The sequence below is a fragment of the Mandrillus leucophaeus genome, unplaced genomic scaffold (genome assembly GCF_000951045.1).
Source record: "Mandrillus leucophaeus isolate KB7577 unplaced genomic scaffold, Mleu.le_1.0 Scaffold419, whole genome shotgun sequence".
Lineage (NCBI taxonomy): Eukaryota > Metazoa > Chordata > Mammalia > Primates > Cercopithecidae > Mandrillus > Mandrillus leucophaeus.
Genome location: NW_012104465.1, coordinates 810334 through 826138, shown reverse-complemented (window position 1 = coordinate 826138; position 15805 = coordinate 810334). Strand labels below are relative to the sequence as shown.

The window sequence follows — 15805 nt, the reverse complement described above, 5'->3', positions numbered from 1 at the left end:
CTCTGTCACCCAGCCTGGAATGCAGTGATGTGATCAGCTCACTGTAACCTCAAACTCCTGGGCTCAAGCAATCCTCCTGCCTCAGCCTCCTGAGTAGCTGGGGCTACAGGCACACACCACCACATCCAGCTAATTTTTTTTTAGCCAGGATTTTGCTATGTTGCCCAGGCTGGTCATGAACTCCCGGCCTCAAGTGATCCTCCTGTCTCAGCCTCCCAGAGTGCTGGGATTAGAGGCTTGAGCAACTGTTCCCGGCCTCTTGTAATTTCAAAAGTCAACACACCCTTTCTTAAATCCATTTCTCATTCCTAATGTTAAATATTTGTGGTTTTGCTTGTTTTTTCCTTGGTGAGACTCTGCCAAGGGTTTGGTCTGTTCAAAGAACCAGCTCTTTAATTTATTATGTATGTTGTTCTCATTCATAAACTTCTGCTTTTATCTTAATTAATTTTATAAACAGGGTATAGTTAAATTTTGTTTTTTACTTAAATCTATATAACCCCTCGCCCTCCAATAAAGGAGTTGTATCCTGTTCACATTTCTTACAGCAACTGGCGAAAAAACTTTTCTTAAATCTAATCATGTTATTTAAATGCTTTCTGTTTTTTATGCTCCCACGCTATTTCATTCTTTTTTCTGTTGCTGCATTGGTCAAGTTTTATTTATTCTCTTTTTACTAATGGTTAGAACCTTACACGTCCTTTTTCATCTTAATGATTACTGTTAAATATTTGAACTTATCTTTCCTAATTGATATCAAGAATAAAATGGATTTACTTATCTCCTCCTGTGAATTGTGGCAAAAGTAATATGAGTTTTCTTTTTGTTTTTGAGACGGAGTCTCGCTTCAGTGTCCAGGCTGGAGTGCAATGACACAATCTCGGCTCACTGCAACCTCTGCCTCCCAGATTCAAGCGATTTGCCTGCCCCAGCCTCCTGATTAGCTGGGACTGTAGGCACCCTCCACTACGACCAGCTAAATTTTGTATTTTTAGTAGAGGCGGGGTTTCACCCTGTTGGCCAGGCCAGTCTCAAACTCCTGACCTCAAGTGATCCTCCCGTCTTGGCCTCCCAAAGTGTTGGAATTACAGGCGTGAGCCACCACACCCAGCCAAGTTTTCTTTTTTAAAAAAGGATATAAACCTGAATTTTATTTTCCTATATAGATAACTTATTTTTGTATGCCTAGATACTTGAAGATTTTTTTCCTTTATTCTACAGGTCTAAAACTTCTCTGGGCTACACAGCCAGAAGATCCTCTAAGTTTGGCTGGTACCTGTGGTTCCTTTCTATCTAAAGACTGGGACGCTTTCTTCTATTATTCTTTAATTTTCTGCAGTATCTATTCAGTTACTGTAGTTTATCATATTTGTCTTTTGGAATTATTTCTCTTTCTAATATCGGTCTGTTTGCGCTTAGTTTGTAAATGAGAATTTGGATTAGAGATTTTCTTGTATGGTGAGCTCTGCTCTCCTGTGCTCATTCCATTGCAGAGGAGGAGAGGACATCTGCTCTGACTTCTCAGGCCGGCCTCCTCTTCCAGAACTGCTCAGCTCTTTACCTATCTAGTTGTATTCACTGTTTGGTCCTTCTTAGTAAGGAGAGGCTGGGAGAATTGAAATGGGTTGCAATCAGAGGCTCCGTTTGCCCTGTTCAAATCTTCAAGTCCAAAGAAGGGGAAGGCTTAGAATTATCACAGCATAGAAATCTCATAGATTAGGAGAAATAAGGAAGCAACGGGGGCAGGGGGAGCCTCGATAAGGAGTTTCCCTTTTGTTCGGAGAAACGCATCTATGTGTTATGGCTGCCCAAAGGCAATGAGGTAGTGACCCCGTCCCCAGCTGAGGTGTTTCACACAATACCTTCCATTTCCGTGGTGTTGTAAAGTTTTAAAATTATATTTTCAGTGTAAAGTTTTGCTGACATATTTTCATTTAGAGTGTAAGACACTTGAAGACGGAGGGTTTTTTTGCTTATTTACTTTTTGTACTCCAGAGTTGCTACTATTTGATCCTTATGACAACCCTGCAAGGTAGACAGGGCACCTGATGTTATCCTTATTTTGCAGAAAAGGGGACAGATGCCCCAGTAAATTAAATGAGTCACTCAAGATCACATGGCTGAATTGGGATTAACACCCAGGTCATCCTTAGTACACTAATCCCCACTTACCATCCTTTCTCCCAGATCTAAAGGGGACATTCTGGGTGCTGTTTATCCTGCCTTGGCGACAATAGGGACTTAATCTTTCATTATTTGTGTAGCAGAGCAAGTTAAGTGCTGTTTTCCCTCATTTCTTCTGAGATTGTGACACACTACTAGGCCTGGGCATACACATGAAGAATTCCCGCCCACAGCAGATAAAGCCACCCAGACAGTGAGGGAGAGGGAAGGGGAGGGAGAGAAGCCCACCCGCTGAGAAGGGGTGGTGGCCGAGAGCAGAGTCATTGGCTCCTGTCCTCTGGTCCAGGCAGCACCTAGGAAGGGATCCTCTATCCCTGTGGTTTCAGCATTCTTTGCCGAATCTGTCTCTTTTCCCTGAACCCCTGCAGCTAATGCTCCTGGGATAGACTGGCAGAGTTACTGCTGTTACCATTCTCATTTCATTAGGCTTTAATCAAGCTCTCCTGTGAAGTGCTACATCAGTTCAATTTTGAATTTCACATATAAAATAATCAAATGAGAGTGAAGCATGATAGACATAAGATTTTTTTTAAATGAAAATGATATTTTTAATTTAATCATATAAAAATCATCTGGATCCAGTACATCTAAGTGGCAGAGAGATTGCTATATTCTCTTACCAATGGCCTCAGAAAAGCCGATGATCCGCATTGGTTGGTGAATGATTTCCAATTTCTTTAATATTTTCCCTTCTCTCCTTTAAGCACTGACCCTGGCATTCTTTAAAATCAACCCAAGAACTCACCTCCTGTGAAAATGTATTCATGGGAATACTTATTTATAGAACCTGTGTTCATTTATACATGATACTTGAAAAACCTGGTGTGATGGAAAGAACATGAGTCCCCATCAGTCTGCAGGTCTGAGTTCTAGTTCCCGGGCCTACAGACAGGCTGAACTCCTTCAGTCTCAATTTCTGTCTGTAAAACATATAGGCATGGAACCAAGTGGCGTTCCAAATCTGTAAACTGTTAAGGTGTTTTTCTTCAGTTATTTGTTACTTATCTCTTCCTCTGATCCAACTGGATTGCGAATCCCCCAGGAACAGGGATCACATTCTCAGCATCTTCCCCACGTCTGTCCCTACCCCAGGCTGCCTGGCTGATAGCACCTGTGGTAGCCAGGTGATGGCACTTCGGTACTTTATGCAATAAAAGAACAGACCACAGAATGAGGAAATCACTCTGGCTTCTGCTTTATTGACCAAAGTAGAATATCTAGAGATCAAATCAGCCAGGGTGTGGAATTTTTTAAATTTATAGGCAATGAATATAATTTACTTGCATGGATGGCGGTGTACAGGTGTCTTGAGTCTTAGTATGGGCATAAATTTGTGTAACCACTGCCACAGTCGGGATACAGAGTAGTTCCATACCCCAAAAAACTCCCTTGTATTGGACTCCTCTTAACCCCAAACCCTGGCAACTACTGATCTGTTGTCCGTCCTTATCCTTTTATCTTCTAGAGAATATCATATAAATGGAGTCACACAGGCTGTAACCTTTCGAGACTGGCTGCTTTCATTCAACCATAATGCCTGTGAGATTTATCTGCGTTGTCGCCTCTCAGTACTTTGTATCATTAGTTTGTTCATTGCTGAGTAGCATTCCATTATTTAGATGTGCCACAGTTTGTTTATCCGTGCACACACTGCTGGATATTTGGGTCTTTTCCAGCTTTTATCGATTATTAATAGAGCTGCTATAAACATTCATGTATAAATTTTCATGTGAAGCTAGGTTTTTATTTCTCTTGGATACGTGCCTAGGAGTAAGATTGCTGGCTCATATGGTAATTTTCCATTTAATTTTTTTTGAGTTAACAACCACTGTTTCCACAGTGGCTGTACCATTTTACATTTTCACTAATAATGCATGCGAGTCCCACTTGTTCTGTGTCCTCACCAGCATTTAGTATTATCACTTTTTTGTTGTTGTAGTCTGTTTTGTTATTTTAACCATTCTGATGGGTTTGCAATGGTTCCCATTGCAGTTTTAGTTTGCATTTCCCTAATGGCTACTGATGTTGAGCACCCTTTCATGTACTTATTCAGTCCTATGCCTACTTTGATGAAATGATTTCAAATCTTTTATCCATCATTTTTTATTGAGTTGTTTACTGTCTTAAGTTTTAAGCGCTCTTTATAGATTCTAAATACAAATCTTTTATCAGATATATCTTTGCAGATATTTTCTACCAGTCTGTGGCTAGTCTTTTCACTCTCCCACCAGTGTCTTCCTTAGAATAAAAGTTTTAAATTTGATGAAGTTCAATTTATCAATTTTTTTGCTTTATGGGATTGTTTTGGTATCATTTCTAAGAAATCTTTGCCAACGCAAGGTCACAAAGATTTTCTTCTATGTTTTCTCCTAAAAGTTTTCTAGTTTACATTTTGCATTTAGATCTATAGTCCACTCTGAATTGTTTACGAGATGTGAGATTTAGGTAGACTTTTATTTCTGTTTGTATGGGAATGTCCAAATGTTCCAAGTTATCCAGATGCCAACATTATCCTTTCTTCATTGAATTGTCTTTGCACCCTTGTGAAAAAATTATTGGCCATATTCATGTGAGTCTGTTTCTGATCTATGTTTTTTTTTCCTTTCTAAATTATTGTCTTGATTAACATAGCTTTATACTAAGTATTAAAATCAGCGTCTGTGAGCCCTCCAACTTTATTCTTCATTTGCAAGACTGTTATGGCTATTCTAGTTCTTTTGCTTTTCCAAACACATTTTAGAATCTGCTTGTTGATATCTACAAAAAATCTTGCTGGGATTTTGGTTGGGATTTCATTAAATCTATAGATCAATATGGGAAAAATTGGTATCTTAAGAATTTGTGTTTTCTAGTCCCTGAGGATATTATTTCCCTTCATTTATTTAGGTTTTCTTTTATTCCTTTCATCAGCGTTTTAATTTAACTTGTTCAACATTTCGTAGTTTTCAACATGTAGGTCTTACAGATAGATGTTTTGTTAGATTTATATCTAAGTATTTTTGTTTTTGCAGTTGTTATAGATGGTTTTGTTTTTAAATTTTTGTTGCAAATTTTTCATTGCTAATACAGAAATATTTTTGTATGTCAGCCTTGTATCCTTTGACCTTACTAAATGCACTTATTAATTCTGGAAGCTATTTTGTGGATCCTTGGCATTTTCTAAGTAGGCGATCATGTAATCTCAAAATAGAGACATATGTTTCTTCCTTTTCAATCTGTATGCTTTTTAATTTTTTTTTTTTTCTGTGACACAGAGTCTTGCTCTGTCGCCCAGGCTGACGTGCAGTGACATGATGTCAACTCACTGCAACCTCCGCCTCCCAGGTTCAAGCGATTCTCCTGCCTCAGCCTCCTGAGTAGCTGGGATTACAGGCACCCGGCCACCACGCCTGGCTAATTTTTGTATTTTTAGTAGAGACAGGGTTTCACCATATTGGTCAGGCTGGTCTCAAACTCCTGACCTCAAGTGATCTACCCACCTCAGCCTCCCAAAGTGCTGGGATTACAGGCGTGAGCCACCGCGCCCAGCCGCTTTTTAATTTCTTTAACCTGCCTTGCTGCACTGGCTAGGGCTTCCAGTATAATGTTGCATAGCAGCAGTGACAGTGGAAATCCTTTCATTGCTCCCAATCTTAAGGGAAAACATTCAGTGCTTCTCCACCAAGTATGATGTTAGCTGTGCATGTTGTATATGTCATTTTATCAGGTTAAGTTCCCTTATAATCCTGGTTTGCTGAGAAATTTTTATCATGGATGGATGTTGAATTTTGTCAAGTACTTTTTCTGTGTCACTTGATACAATCATGTGGATTTTCTTTTTTGTCCTGTCATTTTATTCTGTCATTACCTTGATTAATTTTTGAATACTGAACTAACCTTGCATTTCTTAAACTCCACTTGGTCATATTGTATTATCGTTTTTATATATTGTTGGATTTAATTTGCTAATATTTTGTTGGCATCCGTTTTTACATCCATGTTTATAAAGGATATCAGTTTGTAGTTTTCTTGTACTGTTGTGTTTATTTTTGATATCAGAATAATGCCACCTTCAAAATGAGTTAAGAAGTATTCCCTTCTCTTCTATTTTCTAGAAGAAATATGGTGAATTGGTATTATTTCTTCTTTAAATGTTTGGTGGAATTCACTAGTGAAATCATCTGGGACTAGAATTTTCTTTTTCAAAATGTTTTTAAATATAAATCTAATTTCTTCAACAGATATAGAATTATTCAAGTTATTTCTTCTTGGAGAGTTTTACTATTTTGTGGCTCTAGAATAATTATTTGTTGTTGTTTTTGAGACGGAGTCTCACTCTGTCGCTAGGCTGGAGTGCAGTGACATGGTCGCAGCTCACGGCAACCTCTGCCTCCTGGGTTCAAGCAATTCTCCTGCCTCAGCCTCTCGAGTAGCTGGGACTACAGGCACATGCCGCCACGCCCGGCTAATTTTTGTGTGTGTGTGTTTTAGTAGAGATGGGGTTTCACCATGTTGCCCAGGCTGGTCTCAAACTCCTGAGCTCAGGCAGTCTGCCCGCCTTGGCCTCCCAAAGTGTTAGGATTACTGTGAGCCACCGCACCCTGTCGGAATTATTTGGTTTTAACTAAGTTGTTGAATAAGTTTTTGTACAGAGTTGGTCCAAATATTTTAATATTATCCTTTTAATGTCTGTGTGGTCTGTAGAGATGGCCCATCTTCCGTTCCTGATATTGATAATAAGGTCTTCCTTCTTTTTTTGTTTTGGGCTAGAGGTTTATCAATTTTATTGATCTTCTGAAAGAACCATCTCTGTTTCATTAATTTTTCTTTATTGTTTTTCTATTTCAAATTTTATTCATTTCTGCTCTTATCTTTATTATTTCCTTCCATCTGCTTGTTCCGTGAAACTGATAAAGATTAAAGTCAGGAGGGTCACTGAGCAAAACCCTTAGAAAATATATGGTGTTTTTTGTTGTTTTTAGGCATGGTGTCTTGTTATGTTGCCCAGGGTGGATTCAAACTCCAGGGCTCAAATGATCCTCCTGTTTCAGCCTCCCAAGTAGCTGGGACTACAAGCACATGCCACTGTGCCCAGCTCCAAAATGTATTTTTTAATTCATTCTTTTGAGAATGATCCTGATAGTTTTCCATGCATTTTCTCTTTGCAGTTGACTGGTCTGAGTGTCTCCAATGGAAAGGACCAACTTGTAGTGTTCCATACAAAAGACAACAAAGACCTCATTGTCTGCCTCTTCAGCAAACAGCCAACCCATGAGAGTCGAATTGGAGAACTTGTTGGAGTGCTGGTGAATCATTTCAAGAGGTAAAGTTTGATTTTTGTAACTAAGACACATTTTAAATCTATGAAATCTTTAATCATAATTATCACTGAGCTTGTTTTGTGCCAATTTTAATGTATTGAGCTATTTTTCTCCATAAAGACAACTTCAATCATCTGTTTCGCAGAAGGTAAAATTAGCATCCTAGCTTACTTTCAAGATTAGGGATGGTCCTCTACTTTTCCAGCCTCCAGCTGAACCATCAATGAGAGATTTCCCTAATGGTGATTTTTTTTTCCACTGCCGATCCAAATGTAATTAAATTCAAAAGACAGACAAATTACTTTATATTCTTCTCATCATAGCTTCTTATTTACCCCAAGTATAATCAGTTTGTGTGTCCACTATGACCATAAGCAAATTAGAAGGCAGATTTGGGATGGCATGCAAGTCCATGAAGACTACAAGAATTCCTGAGAGAGGCAGTAACCACTGCAAAAACGTGGAGTCATGATGGAACACAGCATAACCTGAGAAGTTCATAGTAAGCCCTGATGACACCTGGGGCAGGGGGGTGAACAATAATATAATAAATATAAACAGAGAGCAGGTCTTGAGGGTGACGGGGACCAGTGAATGGATAATTTTAAGCAGGGGAGTGATTTTGTCTGGTTATTTATTGGAGTTGTTTCAGAGGTTGGATTTCTCTTCCCATAAGGGGTCATGGATTGTTTGGGTGGGTATGTCTATCCAAAGTCAAGTGCTCTCTTTGTGGCATGCTGCCGTCACCTCCCCAACCCCACCTGCTGCTGGGAGAAGACCACTCATCAAAATCAGTGACTGAGAAATGATATAAGTGTAGTTCCTTTTTCTTCCTAAAAGACATTTCCTGAGTTCCTAAAATTAATCAAGCATTCTTATTAGTATGTTTTTCTTTTTTTTTCAGTTTAGATGTGACTTCTCTTTCTCTCAACAAACACATATTTGGAATCAGATGTCCACATATCTAATTCTATTGTGTTCATTTTGGCTGATAAATGTATAGAGCATCATTTTAGAGGTGGGCTGCACAGACCATTTATTTTATGTTATTATACCTTGCATTCTAGATCAAAGTGGATCTTTAAATATTTTCTATCATTAAATGCTTTTAGATGCTATAAGTAAAATAATACTTAATGGTCATTTGTGGGGGAAAAATAAGAAAGTAATTACCAAAAATAATAATAAACGCATAGGCTTTTGCAAATTCCTTTCCATCTGCCAAATAAATATAAAGCTAAGAAAATTTTTAAAAAGTTTAGAATGTGGCTGGGCACAGTGGCTCACCTCTGTAATCCCAGCACTTTGGGAGGCTGTGGCGGGCGGATCACGAGGTCAGGAGATCGAGACCATCCTGGCTAACATGGTGAAACCCTGCCTCTACTAGAAATACAAAAAATTAGCCGGACGTGGTGGCGGGTGCCTGTAGTCCCAGCTACTCGGGAGGCTGAGGCAGGAGAATGGCGTGAACCCGGAAGGCGGAGCTTGCAGTGAGCCGAGATTGCGCCAGTGCACTCCAGCCTGGGCGACAGAAGGAGACTCCGTCTCAAAAAATAAATAAATAAGTTTAGAATGTAAGGAAAAGACATAAAGAAGGCATCTCTGCGATAAATGTCTATAACTCAAATAAGCAAGCTTATTTTCCTGCTAATATTTATAGCAAAGTATGGAAAATTAAAGGAATTTTAATTTGTTATTCTTACTTTGGATACCAGTACTAATGGATGCAAGAGTTTTTGCCTGGGAAATTGAAGTATTTTATCTCTGTCTGGGTGCTTATTTAGCAAATTCTGATCTATTAAGTGCCTTCTACAGGTGATAGAAATATGTGAATCTGGAGGTAGATTTCATCAGTTGCTTTCTTTTCCTAGCTAGCAAATACATGCTGAGGTACATTTCCAGGCATATGCCCTCTATCTTTAATGTATGTAAGGATTTTTAATTTCTTTAAAATTTATAAATGTAAAGAGAAGACTCAAGGTGCTAGGATTTTTTTGGTTTTTTGTTTGTTTGTTTGTTTTTTATTTCTTGGTGTTTCTATCTTATGAATTAAGAGTGACGTGGAAATGAGAGATAAAATCTTGCCTCTCAGCCCCCAGAAAATCAGGCTTGAAATTTTGAGTTAGAGTTATAGTCATCAACTTACTATTGACTTTTTGAAGAAAGGTTAATTTGATTTTTTCTAGCTATTTTCCTTTATTGTCAAGTATCATATCATTGCCATGACATTGAAATTCACATTGTATTTTATAAGCATAATGTTGTGGCACATAATCTTATTTGTCCCTGAGTTAATTATGGAAATTCAAAGGTGAGAGGGAATTAACTTCAGACCAATTCTTTATCTTCTAGATAATTTCCCTAAAGTACATTCTGAGATGTTTTCTTGTCAGCAGTTGAGAGGAAAGGGCTCAAAACTTCCCAAGGCTGAGGAAAGAACCAGCTAAAAGGACCAGAGGGAACAGTGCCCAGCCTCACAAAGAGCCAGGGGTAGTTTCTGATCTAACAAGGCAGACTAAAGAACTTCGTCATTCACAGGGTAATTGGGTAGAGTACTCAGAAGGGTTTTGCCTCAGTAGGGGGGAATAATTGGCCCTAGAATAAATGCTGCTCTGGTACTGCCTAATAAGTCTTAAAAGCAAGACCCAAAAGGATCAAACTGCTTCCAAGTAACTTAGTTACGTCCTGAAACAAAGCTCACGTATATTTATAAAAATACAAAAATATCCGTCCCCAACAGGGAAAATTCACAATGTCTGACATCCAGTCAAAGATTACAGGCATGCAAATAGGAAAATACAGTCCATTATGAGGGGGAGAATCATCCCTTTGAAACCAACTGAGAACAGACAAAGATACTAGAATTAGCAGATACAGACATTGTAAGTCATTATAACTAGATTTCAGATGTTTATAAGTTAACTAGAGATACGGAAGATGTAAGAAAAAGACCCAAATCAAACTTCTAGATGAAAAATACACTGATGTTTGAAATATTCCATGGTTTAAAAAGGAAACAAAAAAAGACAAAGCCTCTCCTGGAATAAATTTTTCCTCATCACCATGAGCTGAAGCCAGACCTTTCCTGGCATTTCCTTTCACATGAATCTTGAAACGAAAACCAACTAAGTATAAATTAGTCTCTCTTTCACCTCCCGCAGTCTTGATTCAGTCTGGACCCATTATTTCTGCCTCTCCAAGTACACACCCACATATTTTATGTTTGCTAAACATTTGAAGACAATCTTTAATAAAGTACAGGCATACCTCGTCTTATTGTTCTTTGCCTTATTACACTTCACAGATATTGTGGTTTTTATAAATTGAAGGTTTGTGGCAACCCTACATTGAACAAGTCTATTAGCACCATTTTTCTAACAGCATATGCTCACTTTGTGTCTCTGGACACTGGAAGAAGATGCCATCTAGGACTTTCATAGCTAGAAAGGAGAAGGTCAATGCCTGGCTTCAAAGGCCAGGCTGACTCTTTTGTTAGGAGCTAACAAATTGCCACAGCAATTTTGATAATTCTCATAATATTTCAAAACTTTATATTGTTATTATGTGCTATGATGGTCTTTGATCAGTGATCTTTGTTATTACTGTAATCGTTTCAGGGCATCACAGACTGTACCCATGTAAGACAACAAACTTAATTGATCAATGTTGTGTGTGTTCTGAGTGCTCCACTGACCTCGTCCCTCTTCCTCTTCTCAGACTCCCCTATACCCTGAGATACAACAAGATTGAAATTAGGTCAGTTAATAACCCTACAATGGCTTTTAAATGTTTAAGAGAATGGGAGAGTTGCGCATCTCTCAGTTTAATTTAGAAACTAGAAATGAGCCAGGTATCATGGCTCATTCCTGTAATCCCAGGACTTTGGGAGGTTAAAATGGGAGGATTGCTTGAGGCCAGGAGTTCCAGACCAAGGTCTGTGCAACATAGTGAGACTCTATCTCTACAAAAAAATTTAAAAATCAAGTGTGGTGGCACACACCTGTAGTCCCAGCTACTTAGGAGGCTGAATTCAAGGTTGCAGTGAGCCATGATCGTGCCACTGCACTCCAACCTGGGTGACAGAACACGACCCTGTCTCAAAAAAGAAAAAAAAAAAAGGGAAAATAAAAAGCTAGAAGTGATTAAGCTTAGTGAGGGAAGGGCAGGTTGAAAGCTGAGATAGGCCAAAAGCTGGGCCTCTTTAATTTCCTTCAAGAACTTTTCCTTTGCATTCACAAAAGCCCAGTTGTGAATGCAAAGGAAAAGTTGTTGAAGGAAATTAAAAGTGCTACTGCAGTGAATACATGAATAATAAGAAAGTGAAACAGTCTTGCTGATATGGAGAAAGTTCGAGTGGTCTGGATAAAAGATCAAACCAGCCACAACATTCCCTTAAGCCAAAACCTAATGCAGAGCAAGGCCCTAAACTCTTCTTAAATTCTTTGAAGGTTGAGAGAGGTGAGGAAGCTGCAGAAGAAAAGTGGAAGCTAACAGAGGTTGGTTCATGAGGATTAAGAAAAGAAGACATCTCCATAACATAAAAATGCAAGGTGAAGCAGCAAGTGATGATGGAGAAGCTGTGGCAAGTTACTCAGAAGATCTAGCTAAGATAAGTGATTAAGGTGGCTACACGAAACAACAGATTTTCAATGCAGACAAAATAGCCTTATGCTGGAAGAAGATGCCGTCTAGGACATTCATAGCTAGAGAGGAAAAGGTCAATGCCTAGCTTCAAAGGACAGGCTGACTCTTTTGTTAGGAGCTAATGCAGCTAGTGTCTTTAAGTTGAAGCCAGTGCTCACAGACTGTTCCAAAAATCCCAGGGCCCTTAAAATTACACAAAATCTACTCTGCCTGTGCTCTATAAATGAAACACAAGGCCTGGATGACAGCCCATCTGTTTATAGCATAGTTTGCTCAATATTTTAAGCCCACTGTTGAGACCTGCTGCTCAGAAAAAAAAGATTCCTTTGCTACTCATTGACAATACATCTAGTTATCCAAGAGCACTGACGGAAATGTACAAGGTGATTAATGTTGTTCCCTTGCCTTCAAACACAGCATCTATTGTGCAGCCCATGGATAAAGAAGTAATTTCAACTTTCAAGCCTAATTATTTAAGAAACACATTTCATGGCCGGGCACAGTGGCTCATGCCTATACTCCCAACACTTTTGGAGGCCAAGGTGGGCTGATCACCTGAGGTCAGGAGTTTGAGACCAGCCTGGCCAACATGGCGAAACCCAAGCTCTACTAAAAATACAAAAATTAGCCGGGCATGGTGTCACGCACCTGTAATCCCAGCTACTCGGGATGCTGAGATAGGAGAATTGCTTGAATCTAGGAGGCGGAGGTTGCAGTGAGCCAAGATCACACCACTGCACTCTAGACTCTTTCTCAAAAAAAAAAAAAAAGAAAGAAAGAAAACACTTCATAAGGCCACAGCTGCCATAAATAGTGATTCCTCTGATGGATCTGGGCAAAGTAAACTGAAAACCTTCTGGAAAAGATTCATCATTCTAGATGCCACTAAGAACATTCGTGATTCATGGGAGGAGGTCAAAATATCAACACTAACAGAAGTTTGGAAAACGTTGATTCCAACTCTCGTGGATGACTTTGAGTGGTTCAGGACTTCATTGGAGGAAGTTATTGCAGATGTGGTAGAAATAGCAAGATAACTTGAATTGGAAGTGGAGCCTGAAGATGTCACTGAATTGCTGCAGTCTCACGATAAAACTTGAGTGGATGAGGAGTAGCTTCTTATGGAAGAGCAGAGAAAGTGGTTTCTTAAGATGGAATGTACACCTGATGAAGATGCTGTTAATATTGTTGAAATGATGACAAAGCATCTAAAATATTATATAAACTTAATTGATAAAGAAGTGACAGGGTTTGAGAGGACTGACTCCAATTTTGAAAGACATCCTATTATGGGTAAAATGCCTTCAAGCAGCATCGCATGCTATAGAGAAACCTTTCATGAAAGCAAGAGTCAGTCAATGTGGCAAACTTCATGGTTATCTTATTTAAAGAAATTGCCACAGCCACCCCGACCATCAGCAACCACCACGCTGATCAGTAAGCAGCCCTCAACATCAAGACAAGACCCTCCAGCAGCAAAAAGATTGCAGCTCACTGGAGACTCAGATGATCATGAATATTTTTAGCATTTTTTGTTCTTCTTTAATATCCACGTAATTAAAGGAGCACTCTCATTGGATTTAACTGAACATTAACCATCTTCTCTCTTATAGTTTGCTTATATTCTTTTTAAATCACACTTTCTTTATTGTTTTTCATTAAAGTATGTGCAGTATTTAGACATGATGCTATTGCATACTTAATAGACTACAGTATAATGTAAACAACTTTCATATGCACTGGAAAACCAAAAAAACACAAAACTTGTGTGACATGCTTTATTGTGGTATTTACTTTATTATGGTGGTCTGCAACTGAACCCAAAATATGTCTAGGTTATGCCTGTACCTTCCAAAAGGTGACATTAAGAATATGTAACAACCAGTATGGCTCAAGCACAGACCAGTCAGAAGAGACACCATCCAGAAACACCTGATACCAGCAAGTCCAGGCTGTATTCCACAAATCAAAAATTCCACCATGGGGTAGGAAGACCCAAAGTCAAATACATTTGGAATATGCTAATGAAGCCAAATGGGTTTCTTTTTTTTCCTTTTTGAAACAGAGTCTTACTGTGTTGCCCAGGCTGGAGTGCAGTGGTGCAATCTCGGCTCACTGCAACCTCCGCTTCATGTATTCAAGAAATTCTCGTACTTCAGTCTCCTGAGTAACTGGAAATGCAGGCATGTGCCACCATGCCCAGCTAATATTTGTGTTTTTAGTAGAGATGGGATGTGGCCATGTTGGTCAGGCTGGTCTCGAACTCCTGGCCTCAAGCAGTCCACCCGCCCTGACCCCCCAAAGTGCTGGGATTACAAGCGTGAGCCACTGTACCTGGCCCTAACAGGTTTCTTTACTGCAGTACCTCTCAGAGTCATTAACATGCTTTTGTTCATTGTAAATGCTACCAATACAAGAACAAGAGAATTCTATCTATATTGATATAAAACCTTTTCCAAATAAATAGGAAAAAAGGGCAAGGTACAGAATGGTGTGTGTACCATACCACCATTTGTGTAAAGAAGTTGAAACGAGATTTCTTTTTTTTTTTTATTCTACTTTAAGTTCTAGGGAACATGTGCACAACATGCAGGTTTGTTACATATGTAGACATGTGCCATGTTGGTGTGCTGCACCCATTAACTCATCATTTACATTAGGTATATCTCCTAATGCTATCCCTCCCCCCTCCCCGTACCCCACGACAGGCCCCGGTGTGTGTTGTTCCCCTTCCTGTGTCCAAGTGATCTCATTGTTCAATTCCCACCTATGAGTGAGAACATGCAGTGTTTGGTTTTTCGTCCTTACAATACTTTGCTGAGAATGATGGTTTCCAGCTTCATCCATGTCCCTACAAAGGACATGAACTCATCCTTTTTATGGCTGCATAGTATTCCATGGGTGTATATGTGCCACATTTTCTTAATCTAGTCCATCATTGATGGACATTTGGGTTGGTTCTAAGTCTTTGCTATTGTGAATAGTGCCGCAGTAAACATACATGTGCATGTGTCTTTATAGCAGCATGATATATAATCCTTTGTGTATATACCCAGTAATGGGATGGCTGGGTCAAATGGTATTTCTAGTTCTAGATCCTTGAGGAATCACCACACTGTCTTCCACAATGGTAGAATTAGTTTACAGTCCCACCAACAGTGTAAAAATGTTCCTATTTCTTCACACCCTCTCCAGCAGCTGTTGTTTCCTGACTTTTTAATGATTGCCATTCTAACTGGTGTGAGATGGTATATCATTGTGGTTTTGATTTGCATTTCTCTGATGGCCAGTGGTCATGAGCATTTTTTCATGCGTCTCTTGGCTGCATAAATGTCTTCTTTTGAGAAGTGTCTGTTCATATCCTTCGCCCACTTTTTGATGGAGTTGTTTGTGTTTTTCTTGTAAGTTTGTTTGAGTTCTTTATGGGTTCTGGATATTAGCCCTTTGTCAGATGAGTAGATTGCAAAAATTTTCTCCCATTCTATAGGTTGCCTTTTCACTCTGATGGTAGTTTCTTTTGCTGTGCAGAAACTCTTTAGTTTAATTAGAACCCATTTGTCAATTTTGGCTTTTGTTTCAACGGCTTTTGGTGTTTTAGACATGAAGTCCTTGCCCATGCCTATGTCCTGAATGGTATTGCCTAGGTTTTCTTCTAGGGTTTTTATGATTTTAGGTCT

The 15805-nt window shown here is 39.1% G+C and overlaps 1 protein-coding gene across 1 annotated transcript in view; it reads left to right on the top strand.

Annotated features, from left to right (window-relative positions):
• Positions 1 to 15805, top strand: part of MYO1D (myosin ID) — a 315887-nt gene that overhangs the window by 187111 nt on the left and 112971 nt on the right. Inside the window, exon 20 of the mRNA XM_011992864.1 lies at positions 7332 to 7486. Coding sequence (XP_011848254.1) covers positions 7332 to 7486 — 155 coding nt within the window. The remainder of the gene's footprint in view (positions 1 to 7331; positions 7487 to 15805) is intronic.